At 40.7% G+C, this 20,210-nt stretch overlaps 1 protein-coding gene and 1 long non-coding RNA gene across 8 annotated transcripts in view; both read left to right on the top strand.

Moving 5' to 3' along the window:
• LOC310826340 overlaps window positions 1-20,210 on the top strand; it is a 264,239-nt gene that overhangs the window by 139,917 nt on the left and 104,112 nt on the right. The window lies entirely within an intron of this gene.
• USP6NL (USP6 N-terminal like) overlaps window positions 1-20,210 on the top strand; it is a 135,548-nt gene that overhangs the window by 11,226 nt on the left and 104,112 nt on the right. For 6 of the 7 annotated variants that reach the window (XM_083700156.1, XM_083700160.1, XM_083700157.1 and 3 more), the window contains exon 2: window positions 594-683. In XM_083700156.1, the coding sequence (XP_083556282.1) occupies window positions 680-683 (4 nt within the window). In that variant the 5' untranslated portion in view covers window positions 594-679. Of the gene's footprint in view, window positions 1-593; window positions 684-18,077; window positions 18,166-20,210 lie in introns of those variants that run through there. The other variant, XM_083700153.1, reaches the window with a different exon arrangement.

The raw sequence follows: 20,210 nt of genomic DNA, 5'->3' as shown, positions 1-20,210 counted from the left end.
TAGGGAAGAGTCATAATAATATAATAATATTTTATTTATATCCCACCCTCCCCAGCCGGAGCCAGGCTCAGAGCAGCTAACAGCAATAAACGTAACACAGCATTCTAAAATCAATATTCCAAAATCAATTCAAAATCAAATGGCAACCACTGGGCCAGAGTTCTACGAGGATCACCAAAGGAGGGGGTCAGACTGTTCCTTGGCCATAGGCCTGGTGGAACAGCTCTGTCTTGCGGAAAGATGTCAAGTCCCGCAGGGTAAGGGGAAGGCCTTCCTCTGGTGATATGGTCAGGGAGTGGGTGTGGGAATGCTAAAGATTTATTTGCTAAGATTATTGTGCTTAGACTTACTGTTAGCGTGTTTTTACTTCCTGTCAATAAAGCAGTTCTAAAAATATGTTGAGTATAAAGATGGATGAATATATTTAATTCCTATGGGAGCGATAATAACTTGAGAACTAGCTCCTTCCTGCCCCCATAGGTCTTGAGAATTTGCTGCAAGAGTTAGATTTGCTGATAAAAGTAGTAAATGTAATAGCATGAATAAATTCTGTCACTAATAATACCTTTCTTGTTTTCCCTCCCTTTGGCTAGGACATGTATACCTCTGAGAGATCTTCTTGGACAAGATACCTTAGTTTAAGACCTGTTTGGGACCATATGCAAAGAGGCTACCAGTCATGAGTAAGTAAATGTTCTCCAGAGCCCAGAATTTCAAACAGCATTTTAAGTCTTTAGCTTTTAAGAGCAAATTTCTGCCTCTACTATAGTGAATGTAAGTACCTCTGTCACAGCAATCAGTAAGTGAAGCTTGGCTGTTTTTGACTACCCCCTGTTTTTGGTTGTTTGAATTGTGCAGAAGACTCTCTGGGTGGGTTGTGCCCCAAGCCCCATTGGGATTAATGTCAGCTGAGCCGGCTCAGTAAATGTATGGGATGGCAACAATTTCCAGTGCATCGTTGAGTACTGAGTATGTTGCCTGCATCTGGGCTGATACACTTTTCCAGTTTTGTAAATGAATGTTGCTTTCTTTTGGAGCGGTGTCTCATGAAAGTTAAGAAATGTTTTGGTAGGCCAGAGTAACTTATATGTGATAAGGATATTGTTGGGCCATGTGTTTCACAGGTCATTTCACTTCACTGTTGTACGTATCTCAAGCATACACATTAATGATCAATTAACCAGGTCAATTAACTGAGTCAATTACTATGGTTTTGCAAACCTTTCTAGTCATCTGGTCTTTTCCAACACATGCAATGTATCTCTAATGGCGTAGGAGTTGCTGTAGTGTGGCTGCTTTTCTTTGTTTGTTAATAATCAGAAATCTGCAGTCAATTGAGAGGAGTCTTTGCTGTAACTTCTTCCTTCACCAGAAAGTTCTTGGTAGGGATGATGGTTCATGGGAATGAGCTGCTGTGTGAAGTCATGTAACATGACCTAACAAGTAGCACAAGAAGGGAATATGCTGTACTGTGTGTGTGCACATGTACATGTATGTGTGAGCATGTGGCCACCCAGACTTTGCTGAACTTCAACCCCAGGAGCATGAACAGTGATCAAGGATGCTGGAAGTTTTAAATCAGCAATATCTGGATGGCTGCAGGTTCCCCATCCATGCCAGAGTGGCTTCTAAGCTGCTGAAAGGAATATCGGAGAAAACCTTACTGTTCGTGGTGCATTGATATGACATCTACTTAACAAGAAACAGACTAAATAAGCAGTCTATTGTTAGGTAGGGTTTTCTTTCCATCTAGTCTTCTGTTCTAGCTGGTAGCCATATACCATCTCTTGTTGTCCAGGATGTAGTAGCCTGCAAGTGAAGGCTGCTTGGAGTCTGCAGGGGTAGTGCATATGTTCTCTAACTGGCATACCAGTACAGAAGAACTGCATTACACTTTGCTGTGAATTAAGTTTTTGGAGGATGGATGATTTTCAGTTGAGAAGAAGCAGGTTACTTCTGTGTCCAGCCTGGGTTGGTAGATGTTGGCAGGGAGGCTCTATCTAGCTTGCTGTTTTTAAGAGTCTGAAGCATGGCTGCCCTGTGAGAAGGAAAATAATATGCAAATGGAATTATGACAATCATGGCTTATTTGCTGCTTGTAACAATAAGACAAATAGGGGCCAAACAGAGATCGTCTTTGGTACAAACCACAGAAAGGACTCAAAGGAAAATAGGGAATAGGAGGCACTGCTAATCTTGGGGATCGAAAGCAAAAATACCCCAAGCCTGGTTTGCTTTCTGTTGAATAGAATTTCACCCTCATCAACCCTAAGTGCTCTGTGACCTTTTTGTTTAAAACAATGCTCTTAAGATTGTGTAGGGACTTTGTAGGCATAGATCCTTCATGGAAAGGTCAACCACTAATACATTGTTATCACTGTTTTTGCAGACACAGAAACACAGCCTGCAACAAATTGTCTGGCAGTCTGCTTTGCGGACTAATTATATAGCACTTGGAAATTTTAATAACTTTTTGGACTGTGAATGAAAGTGTTAACAGCAAACTGTTAGACAGAAGATGAATAATGCAGCAGCAAAACTGTTTCCAATGCTGGCCATGACATTGTTCATGAATGTCTTTTCTAAGATAGCAATACAAAAATAGGGGAGATAAATGTTGCAAGAACTAGCGCTATCAATCACCTGCCAGCACTGAGAGCTTGAATGTAGAATACTCTCTCCCACTTCTTAGGCCTGGTTTGCACATTGTAGCTCCTAGTTGTGTTGATCATACAGACATAATGCTAAACCGTGCTTAACACTAGCCATGATCCATTAATGGATCATGGACACTAGCTGGTCCATTAATGTTAATAGGCCACTGCTACGGCAACCCCAGTCTACTCTCAGCCAGCCTGTCTGCATTCCTACTTACTACCAGTCTAGGAGTGATTCTGTTTTTCAGTTTCCTTGTCTTCTTTTTTAGTCTCAGTGTTGCCCTTGGGGAAAGCAGCAGGGAGGAAGATAGGGGCAAAATTAGAATCATTTGCCTCTGCTTGTAGCTGGCTTTGGCTTCACCCACCAGTTTCAGTGGATACCAGCCACATCTGGATCCAACATACGGTACCTTGAATCTATGACTAAGCTAAACCCTTCCCTTGGAGGACATGTATTTAGAGATACCAGTGAGACCTGCTATTTTGCCTTGCAAGCAGGGAGGTTGGAGAGTTGCTGAAATTGCCCAGAACGGCTGGCTTGGTAGAGGTGGGACAACTAGCCACAGTCAATGGAAGCAATGGCTTGCAAACTCATTTCAAACCATTGTTTCACATCCTGAATTTGCAGCAAATTCTTAACTGCAAAAGAATCTGCAGCAAATTCTTAACTATAGTTTAGGTAGTTAAATGTCTCTCTTAACCATAGTTAAGGATGATTACCACAATGTTTTTACTGAGGCATTTGGTGATGGAGGTAGGGGAGGCAGCAGAGATTCTACCATGTTAGTTTCATCCTGTTGGTCTGCCAACACTGCCTCTTGTAGAATAGCTGTGGCTTGATGTGAATGTGGGCCTAATGGTGAATTTATACAGTCAGTAGCTGTGATGATATCAACAGAGATGACTACATATCTGTGCTTGGTAATGTTTTGGGGACAGACAACTAAGTCTCCTTCCTCAGTGGATGGAAAATATTGGTGCTCCTACATGTGCTGCTGCTCATTTGCTGTGTCGCTCTCTGGCTCTGGAAGCCTAGGCAAGTGGTTTGCTGAGTGAAGCTATAGCTGTTGCCTTGCCTGGCTCCCCTCACTGCATCCTGCTATGCTATTCAGCCATAGGTGGAATCTTTTGGTTCTTTGGCTTTCTCTCTGGGCTGCATTCTCTCCCTTTACCTGTAATCTTTGCTGCTGGCAGCCTCTACTGGTGGTGTAAACCTGACTCTCCCCAGGCCGCAAAGTTCTGAATGACAGATGATATTGCTAATAGGAAGACCTATCTACATTTCAGTATATCAAGGGTCAAGTCTTATTAGGGCTGAGGCCTCTGTGGTATAGCTTGATTTTTTACCTTCTGCTGTCATATGAGTGGTTCAGTCAAGCTTCACAAAGCCTTGACTCAACACAGAAGTATCGGGTTCAACACTACCACATAATGTAGTTGCTGCTTACTAACAGCTCTTTATGCTTCCAAAACTTACTTTCCCTCCAGCCCCTCCTAGAAAACTAATCTGTCCCTGTTTGGTTCCTGCATTAATTTTCAAAACCCTCAAGCGCCTAGGGAGTCATGTACCTGAAAGTCTGCCTATTCCCAAGGAAGTTTTCTGGGTGGCCTATTCTGAGGCCCAATCCCTAACTGTGGAAATTCCTCCAGAGGGAGATCTACCTGTCACCACCTCTACTGCTAAGATTCCTCAGTTCCCGGGTTTTTGTAGGTTAGTTTATTTATGGTTTGGTATTGTGCTCTTTGGTTTGGCCTGTGGAGCTGGCTTTTCAGAAGTTCCGTTACTGATGTGTATTCTGTTGCTGCTTTGTATTCTGTGATTTAAGCTGCCTTGAGTGTTAGTCTGCAGAATGGTGATGCATAGAGTTTTTCTCCCTAAATATTTTTGTAAAGAAAAAGTACAAAAGCTGATGGGCAAGAACATGGGAACTGGTCTTTAAAAATTGGAGCCTATACAAGCGTAGCAATAATGGTGCCTTTGGAGCATTATACTCTCCAAATGTCAAGCCTCCTAATTACAGTTCAGTCAGAATATTTGTACTGCCTCCAAAAGGAAAAAAAGGAAGTCTATAACTGAAAAGTTCTGACTTAACTCTCCATTTTAGTCCATGGGGCAGCCTCGAGCTCATTGCTTGACCCAGTAAATATAGGAAGTGTTTCCTATGGGCAGAAATAAGAAGAAAATTGAATTAAATTAACACAAGTAAAATAAAAATCATAGGTAGCTATATTGGTTTATTAGAATATTCAACAGTCTCAGTAGGGTAATGCCTTTATTAGGACCAACTAAAATGTCACAAAGTATTGAGCTCATTACTTTATAGGAATTTAGTTAGAAGTATTACGCTACTGTGGGGTTTGGATCTGAATTATATAGCAGTAATTTCTCCCCTTTTATGCCATGTTGCTGGTTAAGTGAAACTCACTATAATTACACCTATTGTAGCAAATAATTGTATTAATAACACCAGAATTGGTTTCTTGGTAGTCGTGATTTTCCGACCTGCTGCTTCCAAGGAATGTTATTTAATTTGACTTGTCTGCCTTAAAAACCCAGCTTGTTGCTGCGGATTCTGGGGTCCACGGATAATATACTTGTTGCAGCCACCTTCCTAAACCTGAGGAAGTTGATTCTGGATGGGAGACCAGCTGGGAAACTTGCGTATTCACCTTGAGCTCTACAGAAGAAAGGCAAGATGTAAGTGTAATCTAGGGTGTACATTTGTTTCACATGTGGCACCGATCATAACTACATAAGAAAAGCAGTTACTGCTGATGTTAATGACTTTTAAAACATTTATTTAGTCCCCTAGACAGTACAGTGGTACCTCGGGTTAAGAACTTAATTTGTTCTGGAGGAATGTTCTTAACCTGAAACTGTTCTTAACCTGAAGCACCACTTTAGCTAATGGGGCCTCCTGCTGCCGCTGCGCCGCCGCTGCACGATTTCTGTTCTCATCCTGAAGCAAAGTTCTTAACCCGAGGTACTATTTCTGGGTTAGCTGAGTCTGTAACCTGAATTGTATGTAACCCGAGGTACCACTGTAGTGGGCTGGATGAACAACTAGTTTGATCTGGTGTATTCCTACTCCCACTTCATAATGTTTAGCGAGCACTTGCCACATAGATTGGGCCCATGAGATTCTGAGTTACCATACCTCCACTACGATCCCCAGAAGTTGTAACAATGATGCAGAGATTTGCAGTCTGATGGTCCTGGTGAAGTCTGTGTTGTGTTGTTTTCGTTACTATGTTGTGCATTTTGTGTTTTGATACTGTCAATCACATTGATACTGTCAATCACATTTAAAAATAATAATAACAGCCAGGGAATGAATAGCCACGTTGTGTGTGTAAATACATGGGTTGTGCAGAACAGGCAGAACATGCCCTCCTCCTGAGATGAATAATTAATGGACCCACAGTTATCTTCAAATTTCAAATGCTTATCTCTTGGTTCTTGTATTAGAACACTATGTGAAATGTCTTGTAGCTATTTTTAGCTCTGGTAATTGATTTTCAGTTGAACCTTTTCTGTGACTTTTCTGTGTTTATGTCCTTTCTGATTGGGGACAACAACATTGATTTAGAAGAGCAGGTGAATGTTCTGGGGGGAATTGGTACCATGTTTCAAGCAATTTCAAAAGGATTCAGGTACCAGCTGTGGACTTTCTCTGAGAAAAGATAAAAAATTTAAACAATAGAGCCTGTGCATAGTGTCTGTTTTGGCCAGAGTTCTAAAATTATCATTTGCAAATGTTTCAATTGGCGACATGGGGCAGAAAATCTAGAAAATTTTCCAGTACAGTACTTTCTTTTTCTGCAGAGATGTTTGTTGCAAAAAGTCATTAGTGACAATGAATGGATGCCAACTGCAAATACTGATATTAGGCAAGCTTGGCGTTCAGCTTTGTTTACCAAATGCAAGTAAAGCAAACATGCTAAATTAGATCACTCTCCAGAGCATCAGAACATTTTTCCCATGCAAATTACCCTGCAGAAACTACCAATTTTCTGCGAAAACCACACCGCTGGTTTCTGTATTATGTATCAATGCGTCAGTGGTTTGGGATTCTAGTTTCATGTACCAGCTATACTATTGGCAATCCTGTTGGAATGCCTTTTTGAAAACTATAATACAAGGATGAGGAATCTGCGGGCCTTCAGATGTTGCTGAACTACAGATGCCCATTAGTGGTGCCATTAGCTCTGTGGGAAAAGGTTGAGCTAGCAATGTAGCAGCAGTAATAAATACTACCAGAAAGGCATATAGTAGATGCAAAACGATAATAGCTTGTAAACTAAGTGGTGGGCACACCTGAATCATAGTAATGTGTTCTATAGCCTTTTAGGTAGCAATTTTATTCCTGTTGACCTTTTTAGGCTCTTTTAATTTTATTTTTACGTACTTACATTTTTTTGTAAGCGCATATGAATATGATAATATTTGTAAGATCATATGAATATGATCAAAGTCAAGGTACAGTGGACCCTCCAGATACAAACTTAATTCATTCCAGGGGTCTGTACGTACACTGAAAAGTCTTCAAGTCAAGGCGTCGCTTCTGCACATGCGCGCATGGCAAAACCCAGAAGTATACACTTCCAGGTTTGCCGTGTTCGCAACCCGAAAGTTACGTTACCCGAAGGTAACGTAATCCAAGGTACCACTGTATATAAATTATTATGATAGATGTTGATACGGAATGACTATTGAATCTTCCGTCTGCCTTTCGCTTGCTAGTGTAGTACGGGACTGTTTGTTACTAAGAGCTTTTTTTTAAATGGTTGATTTGAATCTGCCTCAATAAGAAGCTTGTTGAATACAGTTAGTCATCCAGGGGTCATTTGCCTTTACCTTTTTCAATCTGATGTTTCAGTGGCCCTTTGAAGCCCTGTTCAGTCCATCGACATCACACTCCCTTCTCCATAGGCAAGGACTTCATAGACTTCATAGACTTTCTTAGACTTAGCAGTGTCTTGGGTGGTGGCTAGAGATGTTTGTTTCCCTCTCCTTTATATATGTTGAACTCCACTGCAGTGTGCTAAGCAAACATCCATTAGAACTGCAATCCCAGGATTGTAATGAGTCACAGAGAATTATTTAGCTATTGGAAATTTCAAGACTTAGGAACACATTTATAATAATAATAATAATAATAATAATAATAATAATAATAATAATAATAATTATTATTTATATCCCGCCTACCCTGGCCAAAGCCGGGCTCAGAGCGACTAACATACAAGTAAGACAATGCATAAAAACAAGTGATCAGTAAATTAAGATAAACCCCACAAGTAATTCAAACTAATTAAAATTAAAAATAAAACTGGACAAGTGGCAATTTTCAGGTTAAAATTGAAGGCGGTTACCAACTGTTTCCACTGATATTATAAGCACCTATGAGCGGGCTGGGAACCTCCTTTGTGCTTGTTCTTATACAAGGAGAAAATGAGTCAGACTGAACCCTGACCAAAGGCCTGGTGGAATACCTCTGTTTGCAGGCCCTGTGGGAAAGATGTCAAATCCCTCAGGGCCCTAGCCTCTTGCGAGAGAGCGTTCCACCAGGCCATGGCTGAAAAGGCTCTGGCTCTGGTTGAGGCCAGTCTGATCTCTCTGTGGCCTGGAATCTTTAGGATGTTGTTATTTGCAGACCATAAGGTCCTCCGTGGGGCATACCAGGAGAAGCAGTCCCGTACGTATGAGGGTCCTAGGCCAGATAGGGCCTAATTATGTTGTCTTAATATTAATATAAAAACTGTGCAGTAAATTAAATGATTAAATGGAATCTGTTATTACGTGAAGGATGCACATGTGTGGTAGACTGAAAAAATCTATTCATGCTGCAGAATTTGGCACCCTTCTTGTAGAATCTGGTTTTTTAGACATATTTATTTTTGACATTGTTCTGATCCATTGCATGACCTGAATTGTTCGCTCTCAAGAGACTGTGCTTTGCTCACTTTCTTTAGATGAAATGGGGGGGGGGGGAGAGGGGTTCATATACCAAACCACAGCACCAGGCTTGAATTCATGCATCTAATGGGTGGAGTTGAAGGGTTGCCATATTTCAAACAGTGAAAATTCAGACAGAAAAGTTGTTCAGCTTTTTTGGAAAATTCGAAAGTTTTTGGGCTTTTTAAAATTGAAATCGCCAAAAACAACACTGCCGACATGGGCTGCCATATGTTCAGAGTTTCCCATTTTCGCAATTTCTGCCAGGACACTGCTGTCAGCTGCAGTATTATGGATATGCCTGGGAAATTCTGGATGTAAGGAAACCCTAGTTTAAACGGAAATGACAAAGGCCATAAAACTTGCCTTCTTTATGTGCCTTGTACCACATCCTGACAATAAATTGTGGAAATCTCTTCTTCAGCCAGTATGGATTATCTTTACCAAGTATGAGTTATATCCACTTTGGTGCCCCTCTGGAAAGCTCTTTATTTTTTAGGCTGTTTGCCTCTCCAAACTAGCTTGTAATCAGAAACAACAGAGGATAAAAAGAACAAAAACACAAATTTAAAACTACCACTTTACACTCAGCACATTGCTTTTTTAGCAGAGCTGGAAAGAATATAATTGAGTCAGCTAATAAACATCATGCCTGGAAAGCCAACTGAAGGGGAAATGTCTTCAGGAACATCTTGGAGCTAGTGGAGCCTTTGGTGGGGGAAAATATCACCTTGTCGCCTTTCTTCTGGGTGAAGTCTCCACTGGAGCAAAGATCCTTTCATTAGGGGATGAACACCAAGTAGATATATCCCTATATGTATACTCTGTTCTTGGTCCTTCCAGAGATCCCCTCTTCAAATTATTGATCAGATGCTTCAGGGTGTGTATGTTCTGCTGACCTCTCACTGGAGCAATGTCCTTTTCTGTTCTATTCAGGTTAGATGAAAATGTAACTCTTCACTGTCCTCTCCACCAACCCTGAATCTCCTTACTTTTATTATAGCCTGCAGAGTTGATGGTTTTATTTGAGTTACTGTTGAAAGAGAAACTTCCATTGTCTACTAAGAGCTTAGTATAAAATGTATTTAAAGGCCTTTGACAATATGTCTCGTGATAGAACGGCGTTTTATTGGATAAAGTAAAATGCACACTTTAGCAGGCAGAATTTATTACTGCTGTCTGTTTGCTCTGTGCTCCTAATGAATCATCTGTTTCTTCCAGTGGTTAAATAAGGGCTGATGTCCTTGTAGTGGCTGCGTCCCATTATGTCTTGGATTAAATATCACCACAGACATTTCCATGCAGTGAAGTATTTGATCTTGTTAACAAACTGTGGCAGATGGAATTGTGTGGTTACCTTCATGTTTCTGGGCGATGTGAAAATGGGTAATTGTGTCCCATTCATGTCGTTTTTCAGGAGAAAAATGAAGAACCTTGATGTATAAGGGCAGCAGCAAACCGGCTTTCTTCGCTGTCTCTTTGAATTGGATTGAGGTGGAGGGAATCCAAAATTTTCACTGATTCATTTACTTCTGACAGAACTACTTTGCTTTTCAGTGTCAGCATGTGGAGGTTAATATTGGTTGCTGTCCTTGAAATTACTGTGTTGACAGAATTTAGAGGGCCCCCCATCTCTAGTGCATTTTGTTACTATATATACTGTTCATTCCAAAGCATGTTTGTGCATAGTGTCTGTTTTGGCCAGAGTTCTAAAATTATCATTTGCAAATGTTTCAATTGGCGACATGTACTGCTTAATAATAAGGCTTAGCTTTTATATAGAACTTCTGGGTGTTCAGAGCACTTGACATGAATTATTCACATTGTAAACTGCTCTGGCATAGTATGAAAGGCAGTATATAAGTCCCTTAATTTGTTTTATTTTTCTAGTTTTAGCTAGGGATAGTCAAATTCTGTTAATTTTGGTTTCTCTCAGTTTCATATTTCCCCAATTTTAAGTTCAATTTATCACATTTTCACATCATAAAAAAATGAAAATTTCTATTTTAGCATGCCTTTCTATTATACACATTTCCCCCCGAAGCATTTCCCATAGAACAGTTGCAATTATTTGACTAATATATGTATTTTTATTTACACTTTAGCCTATGCTCAATTTCTTAGTTGCATTACAAAATTCAGAGAAGTGCTCACTTTGAAGGATAGCTGCAATTTGATTCCTGCATTGTTTCAGAAGGTGTGAGTTAGCATGCAAACCATACTCAGGGATTTATGCAGCTAAGGTATCCCTAATGTATACCCACTGAAATTAATGGACTGTAATGTCTATTAATTCCATGGGCAGGCTCTGAATATGACCAGCCCTGATTTCTCCCCACTCTCCAACTGTAGACCTCCAGTTATCATAGAATAATAGAATTGTAGAGTTGGAACAGACACCAAGGGTCATCTAGTCCACCCCCTGCAATGCAGGAATAGCAATGCAGGGTCCCCCATCTAATTTTGTAACCTATGTAACAGTTTTCAGGTAGGCCACTATTCCCCCCCCCCCCCAAATACATTAGAGGTGAACTCCTGAGACTGAGTGGCTTAGCTAAGACTGCTTAATGAGTTAATGAAAGGTGGGAATTTCCTGACATCACTCTGTCTCTTGGCATTAGTTATTGAACATTAGTTCTTGACATAGCAGAGCCACAAAAATATTCCTTTCCTTTTGTGTTTCGCTTTTTATGAATGAAAATTGAGCACTTCCAGCTGCAGCCCTCCCTTCTCTCATGAAGAGAGCCATCTCTGATAAACCTTAGCTTGGGGCGGTAGTTCTTTCTTTCTTTCTTTCTTTCTTTCTTTCTTTCTAAAAAGAACATTTTATTGAACATTTTACAGTGAATTAAAGTAAATAAGAAAAAAAGAAGAAATACACAAAAAACAAAGCAAAGGAAAACGACAATAATGAAGTAACAATAAAATGTAATTAAGGTTACAAAACTACATAGTATATATGTAAGTAGATAAACTTACTATTTCCGTCAAGTAAATGTCAGTTCGTGAGTCACTATGGTTTCAATAAATACGTTCCAAATATCATTACATTTGTCCATACATAATCTTTTTCTGACAGCAATCCATTCATAGGTTGCAAGAGCTGTCACGTTGTCAAAGGGGGTTTAGCTTTGGTGGTACTTGTCCAAGAAGCAGTTGTTGTGGCATTTCTTGAGAGAGTGACTGCTGTTTCCATGATTTTCTAAGGATTGCATCTTTCTGGATAACCCCTTGAGTGGTTTTTCTGGCAGTTGTTGTTGTTATTTTATTTTGTCCAGATAGGGGCTGAGCTGGGCCATCGCCCAAAGCTGTTGGAAGACACTCCACATCACTGAGGCCACCTGAGCTTCAAGTGACAGTCATGGATGCAGAAGTACACCCAAGCTGCATACCTCCTCCTTCAGAGGGAGTGTAACCCCATCAAGAGCAGGCAACCTCCCATCCATTGGGTCTAGGGAACCACCCACTAAGAGTCTCTCTGCAAAGGAATATCAGCTGAACATGGCAGCAAAGCAGAAAATGCCAGTATTTATTCTCTGCATAGTTGGTTGAGCACTTGGCTTGCATTTGAAGCCGAGTGTGAGGTCAGTGTTGAGCTCCAAATGTGGGGGGAGGAGGAGATTGGTGAGCGGTTCTCTCCATCATGGCTGCCCTTTTTAGAAATAGGGCATGAGAAGGAAGCAGCTCATTCATCTCTCAGTGAGCTTTTGGAGGTGCTTGCCAGAGAGGAAAAGGATGTTTGCCATGGTGAACGTGGTGCGAGAATTTGTAGGCCCCTGTGTGGGAGTCTGATGTTTAGAAAGTGCTAAGTGCCTGTTCACTGATAACTACTTTGGATTCTAGCAGGGGAAGGGAGAATAACTTGCCAAATATAGCTGTGTAAGATCGGAAGAATCATAATCTGTATTGATGTAAGTATGTAGTAGAATCAGTGATGAAGGCAACAGATGGTTCAGCATCTAACTTCCTGCTTCCCAGTAGCATTCTCCCATGTGGTTTTGAACAGAATGAGTGCAATACATTTTTATCTTTTCCAACTATACTATTTCTAACTTGTAAATATCTAAACTTCAAACTGAGGCCAATATCCGTCTGTTTGCTCGTGGCATTTGCAATGCTAATAAATTAAAATACATAGCATGATGTTGGTGTGTGTAAGTTTGCACACCTAAACCTATTTCTGATATCCTTTCTTGCTCTAGAGCCTGTGCAGGCAATCTTTCACCCTTATTCCCCATGCACCCATTTGGTTGTGTGAATTGGTCTTAAGTCACAAGAGGTTTTTTGATTTTAGAGGAATAGCATCATTGTTCATTGTGGAGTAAAGGCAGCTGATGTTTGGAGAGATTTTTTGATATTTTCATGGCTTGGTGCTGCAGCAGTACTTACCCATCAGTTTGCTCTAAATGGTAGCTAATGACAGGTCTACCGTTAAATTGAAAGCAAGATTCTTACACCTCTCAAGTGGATAACTTATAGCAATGTTTTTCTTGTTTATGATGTTTAACCAGTTATCATTGTTGGGGCTTCTTATGTGCTTGATTTCATTATAGGAGTCTAGTGATAGTACCTCATGTGTCTTTGTATAATTTCCTATATGCAAAGTGATGCCTGTGAAGGAAAACAGTTGTGTAAAGAGACAATTTAATGAACTGAATACCTTTCTTGGTGTGGACTAGAAGGTTGGCTCTTCTTAATATATTGCACCCGTTTTGCTAGAGATGGGATGTTTGGCCCATTCTCATTTAAGCTGGGTTTATCCCAAATTGAAAACAGGTGGTGAAGTTCAGTGTTGCATAATGAAAAGCCATTGTCCTTCCCTTTTCTTTGTTCCCCCAGATCTGCTCAAAGGGTCCCCCAACCCTCTGGAGCTGGCAACCCCTGCTTATAAGCATTTGAAATAAACATTGAGTGGTGGGTTTGACTAACAGATTTTTGGCTGTCCTTTGTGCTGTAAATGTGTTGCCTTCTGGCAAAAATCCACAAAAGCTGTTTTTCAAAGAACAGCTAATTCTAATTACGTTAATGGAGACATTTTTGATCTTGGTGACAGCTGAGTAATCAGAACTGAGGTCACCCTTTCATATGCTTCGGGATATCAAACATAGGAGTGCTTAAAATTGTAAGCTATGCTGGTAGTTTTTTGGCATTCTGTGTCATTTCAGACAGTTATTTTAATTTGCTTTTAATCTCAGGATTTTCCCACTTTTATTTAGGTGAAAGAAGCATGTTCATTGTCAACTTGATCAGACCATATTCAGTGCAGCCATCTAACTGATCTATACTGGTGTGAACCTGGCATAAGAATGGTGTGAACAGCATGACTGTTGCCATCAAGAGAAGTGGCTCTGTCTTGTGCAGAATTAAAAATCTGCATACCTGTGTGCAGAGCATAAAATAAGAACAGAAGCATCAGATGAAGGACCCATCTGGTCCTTCATGCTGTTTCACAGTGGACAACCCATTGCCTATGGAAAGCCTGTAAGCAGGGCATGAGCAAACAGCATTCCCCAACTTGTGCTCCCCTCAATGTCAGCACTGGACTGTCAGCCTTATCCTTCATGAATATATCTAAACCCCTTTTATATGTATCCAAGTTGGTGGTCATCACTACAACTTATGCTAGTGAATTTCCATAGTTCCTTAAGTATGTGCTTTGTGATGTGTGTCCTGGATCTTCCAGTATTTAGCTTTCCTGGATGGCCTTGGCTTTTAGTATTTTGAAGTAGAAAAACTTCAGCTTTCTCCACACCATGTGTACTTTTATACCTCTTTTTTGACCCCTATACATTTTCCCCCACCCCAACTTATAAAATCCAAACTATTTTAACCTTTCCTTTAAGGTGTTGACTCCCGCCTCTTATTTTGGTTGTCCCTTTCAGAATCTTCTCCAGTATCAATTCTGTATTCCAAGTGTGGTTGTGTCATAGATTTGTAGACTGTCATTTTGGATATTGGCAGTTTTGTTTTCAATCTGTCATAATGATTCCTAATACGAAATTCATTGTTTTCACAGCTGGCTTAATGTTTTCATCTAGCTATCAGCTAAGGCCCCAATGTATTGTCTTATCTGTTCCCACTAGCCCATTGACATATATGTGAAATCAGGATACCCCTCCATAAATATTACTTTACACTTACTTTAATTGAATATCATGGGCCATTTTAATTCCCATTCCCCCCAAGATCCTTTGGGAACTCCTCTCAGTTCTTTTTTTGTTCTTGTCACCCTGGTGTCATCAGCAAACATGAATATCCCACAACTCAGCCCAACCTCAGGCCAGCTATGAACAAGGTAAAAAACACTGATTCCATATTGATCCTTGGGGACTCCACTCCTTACATTCCTCCATTGGAAAATTCTCATTTATTCTTACTCTCTGCTTCCTGTTTTTTTATTTAGTTACTTATTGATAAGGGTACTAGGCTGCACCACACCCAGCTAGAGAGAGATTTACTTTGCTTTAGCCCTTGGTAATTGTGATTTTTGTCAAGGGAGTATGCAGTGATGTTGCGGATTGTGGTGGCACTACAAAATGCAGTGGTTCTTATATCTCTAGGGTTCTGGGGGCATGCTCTTTTGGTTTTTGGTAGGAAGGTTTAAGTTTTTAGCTCTCATGGTTTTTGAGTAAAATCTGCAACTGCACTGATGACTTCTACCAAGACTTTAAAAAGTAGAGCGGCAGTAAGTAGAAGCTGGAAGTGGTTACTCAGTGGTGAAGACTTAGGCTCACATAAGATGTAACACCAGACCATGGTTTGGTGCCACCTGAGTGAATCTTTATCTTGAACTCTCCTTTCCCCCTCTCATTGCATGCAGTGATTACCTCCCTGCCTGCTTTATGCAAAACATTGCTTGTCATTCCATGTGACTGTAAGTTGTTTTAAACTATTTTTAACATTATGATTTAAAGTTGTAGCCCACCCTTGGACCTTAGGGTGAAGGCTGAGTAATAAAATAACAATAATATATTTTGAAGAAAATGATGAGTGACAGAGAACTTTTTACAGAGGAAAAGATAACTTGAGCTAGTGCTGTGTTTCATCCCCATTCCTTTTCGGTTGGTGAGCGAAAGGGTATTGCTTAACTAAATGGCTAACATTTCCTCCCCAACCTAACTTATTTTAATCACACACAGGCCCTTAATATTGGTGGTGACACAGAGTTCATGGAAAGCAAATACTTCTCTATATATTGCTTTTGTGATTGTGCCCTTTTCCAGCAAGCTAGAGAAACGGCCTCCCATAAACCTGTTGTGTGATTCAGGAAAGATTGGGTCTGAACATGCCTAAATTATTCATTACTTTGTTTATTATGAATACTAATGTAGCTTTCCTTTTATTTCATGCTGGCTCTTTCGCTCATTCTTCCTCCATGCTTGTCGTGAGCCGGATGTTTAATAGCATCCTGACAGTTTTCCAAGATTGCTTTAGTTAGTGCTTAGGATTCCTTGCTCTCTCCCACCCTGCCCCAACTGTGCTAATAAGAACGTAAGATGCTGCTGTATATGGAGTCAGCGCAGTGGTCCATCTTATCTCAGTACTGTCTACTCTGACTGGCAGTGGCTCCCTAGGTTTTCGGGTAGTTTTTTCCCATCCCTACCAGGAGCTGCAAGGAACAGAGATGTCTGCGACATTTTTGTATGCAGAGCTTGTCTTCTAAGGAGAATAGATTAGTTGAAATCTTATTTTCTTTCTATCAGACCAAGACAGAAATATGTACACACAAGGGTTAGCATCTTGCCCCCCCCCCCACTTTTGTTGCACCAACATGTCTATTGTTTGGCATGTGAGATGACCCCCCTCGCCCTCCAAGGCACTACCTATACCTGGTCTGCATTTGTAATAAGTCTTATCTTATCAGTTATAGTGTGGCAGCACCTGCACTTTGGAATTTTGGAAGCCTGTGGTTTGTTTTGGGATAGCTCAGTTGGTAGAGCATGAGGCTCTTAACCTCAGGGTTGAGAGTTCAAGCCCCACGTTGGGCAAAAGATTCCTGCATTGCAGGGGGTTGGACTAGATGACCCTCGTGGTTCCTTCTAACTCTAGACCTCCATGATTCTATGAAATGCAGAACCATATCAAGCTTGCTCTTCCTGTCTCGAGTTCTAAGGTGACAGGTTGACCCAAGTGGGTGTGCTTCTAACTCATGGGTGCTACAGTTGCCTGATCAGTGCAGAGTGAAAGCAGACCTTTGCCCTTCTCCAGCTAATGAGCTGTTGGGTAGTGCTATTTTTGCATTGGGCAGAATTGCCCTGCTCAGCTGCAGGCTTAGAGCTGTAAAGGAAACCGATTTTGTGCAGTGTTTCAGAGGCTGCATGTGACTTGGGGGTTGTGGCAAAACAAAACTTCAGTTGGCCATCCAATGTTTGTCAACCTTTGTGTACATGTACCGGTATAAATGTGATGTGCTAACTGGAGCAGGTCAGTGTGTGTGTGTGTGTGTGTGTGTGTGTGTGTGTGTGTGTGTGTAAAAAAAGGGCCAAAAGGCCAAAGAAGATCAGTCTTTCTGTGCTAAGTTATGTCAGGTGCTTTTATTGTAATGAAACTGTCGTCTTTGAATATTATAGACTTTGTAGCAGTTCTGTTTCAGAATTTAAAGCTATACAGGTTTTGGAAGTGTGTGGCTCCAAAGTGCTTTAAAAACAAGCTTAGCTGGCTTCCTTTTGTAGGTTCTTTGACCATTCCTTTCCTTTTTTCAGTTTTGTGGGTTAGATTGGTAAGCAGGTGTTACGGATGATGAACATACATTTTGTGTAATGTTCTGGAACGTTTAATTGCTGGCATTCAATTATTAAGATTACCTGACAGAAGCAATAGGAAAGCTTCAGACTGAACGTATGTTCTGTGCCCCTGGTGGTAGGATGAAGCATCGCCTGAAATGCTCATAGGATTTTTCACTGTGCTGTGTAAGATTTCTGCTTCTGTTCAGGAACGTCAGAGGCTGGTGCTCATGAAATGGGTACTGAACCCATTAGGATGCTTGAAAACATACTTGATTTTCTGCTAAGACTCTTGAAGTCCAGTAAGGTGGAGATTTGGGTTATTCTCCCCGCCCCCCGCAAGCAGCTTCACCGGTAGATTTGATGCCTGTCTCATGGCTAAAATCCTTTAAATTCTTTGTGCTGTTGAAAAGTGCACAAGTTCATGTTTTGAGCAGGCGCAAACATGCTCACCTTCTGTAGTCCTAATTGAAGAAAGGCCATGCTTACTTCTGGCTTGCTTGATGGAGAAAGCGATGAGAGTTGCCTGCCTGGTGTTGCTTTTGCATCCATGTGCTGAAGTCACTTCAAGTCCATCACCTCTCGCTGTACAGTTGTCAGGCACCCTAAGCGTATCCCCGGAAAGGTAACCGAGTTGCTGCTGCGTCGCTCTTGCTCCAGCTTATTTGAAAGCAGACGTGTAATGATCTGTAGGGATGAAACCTGTTGGCATTCCAGAGGAGCAGCTGGTGGCTTTGATCTTGCTAATTAGCAATGATTCAAGTCTTGCAGATTGTGAAAGAGCTGGTGTCACCAGCACGACGTAGAACGGATTCTGCAAAGAAAGGTAGGAACAGGCTTGAAATATTCATTCTTAACTGTTCAAGTAATTCTTGTGGAAGCGTAGTCCTGCAGATTGGCACTTGAGCAACTGTCTGAAGCCTATGCCATCTTTATTTCAAGGCTGCATGTTGCACACTGGCATTCAGCTGCTGCAGCCTTGCTTTGAGTGGTGATAAATCTGATAAGAACAACATCGACTAGGCTGAAGAGAATTCTAATAGCCCTCAATAACTGAAGATGGAATTTAAGTATATGTAGATACTTTATTGTAAGGATCGTATTCTATTGTCTCTCTTCTCTCGTCACCCCCCCCAAATAATTTTCTGCCTTTGTAATTCAGAGTGTTAAAATAGCACTAGTATGCTAGAAACTATGCAGATAATATTTTGTACCTAGTATATTTGAGAAACTAGATGTCAGTGATGCTTGGGAATAGCGGCTGTATAAATCTCATGTGCATTACTTTTAAAGTGGGTTATATTTAGCATGTTTAACTTTAAGATTAGATACTCTGAAGCAATTTTACTTGATCCTCTTGAATGTCAGTTGTTTTGATGTAATTCCACTTGCTATTTTGTGCTTTAAAAATGCCTTCACAATATATCTGAACTGGTTCCGCCAAATGTGAGGGTTAAGTGAATTACTCTTGTTTTTATGACAGCAGCCAGCTTTAGAAATGTACACATGTAGGTAATTATTTTATAGATTTTTGAAATTAAACATTGTGATCACAAGCATATATATATAATGTGTGTGTTTATGACATGTAGGTTGAGTGCATCTGTACTTTAAGTTCTGATACCCCAGTAATAGACACACTTTACTTGAAGAAAGTCCAATTTGTTTAATTAGAACTTAATTTTTAAGCAAATATGCCCAAATCTGCAGACACGAACTACTGTTAATCTAAATGAGCTTATCTACAGACACTTAACTTTCAATTTTTTGGTTCTTGGATATGCTATGATGTCATAGTGAGGGTACGATTATACCACCCCTTGAATTTAGCTTTACATATGTTAGACAGTATGTGTCTTGACTATATATCAGTGTGAGTATTGGCCATCTATAATGATGGAACTCGTGTATACATGTTGCAAAGAGCTACCGTATTTTTCGCCCCATAGGACGCACCGGCCCATAAGACGCACCTAGCTTTTTTTTGTGATGGGGGAATAAAGAAAAAAAAATTTTTTCCCCAGGCGCTTGTGGGGCTGGTGGTGGGGAGAAGCACGCGTCTCCCCGCCGTCAGCCTCCAAACCACATCGGGAGACAGCGGGATGGCACATTTCCCCTTCATTTTTGGAGGGGGAAAAGTGCGTCCTATAGGGCGAAAAATACGGTAACTCTGGATGGGGTTGCACTCCACCTGAAGACCTAGGGATGCTTGCCTTGGAGATGCAGGTGACGTTAGTGGTCCAGGACTACTCATCAGCTGCAGCCTTAATTAGAGATAACAGATCTTGCCTTGGTTACGCATCTGGCTGTGTCCAATATATGCCTGGGTTTGATTATTCTAATGCACTTTACATGCATTTGAAGTTGGTCCAGAAACTAAAATTGGTGCAGAAGGCTGCAACTCTAATGCTTATAAGATATAGGCATCTTGTTCATATTCTGTACCAGGTACACTGATTGCCTGTTCTTTGCAGGGCCAAATTTAAGTTGCTGGTATTGACCTGGCCTAAATTCCTTGGAGCTTTAAAAGGTTAATTGAAATGGGCTTCTGATGCTCTGTTCTCTGATTCACTCTATTCTCTGATTCACTGGTAAGAATTGTGAAATTAGTGAGTACCAGGGACCATATTGTTTTCTGGGATAACCCCACATGTTTAAAGTTTTATATGAATTGTGTTTGCTATGTCTTATGGAGGTAGAATATAGGCAGTTCAGCAGTTTATGTCCCTGTGACATTGAATTATTTTTGTGCTGCAATCGTAGACATGCTGACCTGGAAGTAAGCCCCATTGGACTCAATAGGACTTACTTTTGAGTATATTTCTATAGATTGCGCTGGTAAGGCTTTTAATTTTTATCTGTATCATTTTC

This window comes from Podarcis gaigeae (assembly GCF_964106915.1).
Source record: "Podarcis gaigeae genome assembly, chromosome: 10".
NCBI classification, from domain to species: domain Eukaryota; kingdom Metazoa; phylum Chordata; class Lepidosauria; order Squamata; family Lacertidae; genus Podarcis; species Podarcis gaigeae.
This window is presented reverse-complemented; position numbering and strand designations above follow the sequence as displayed.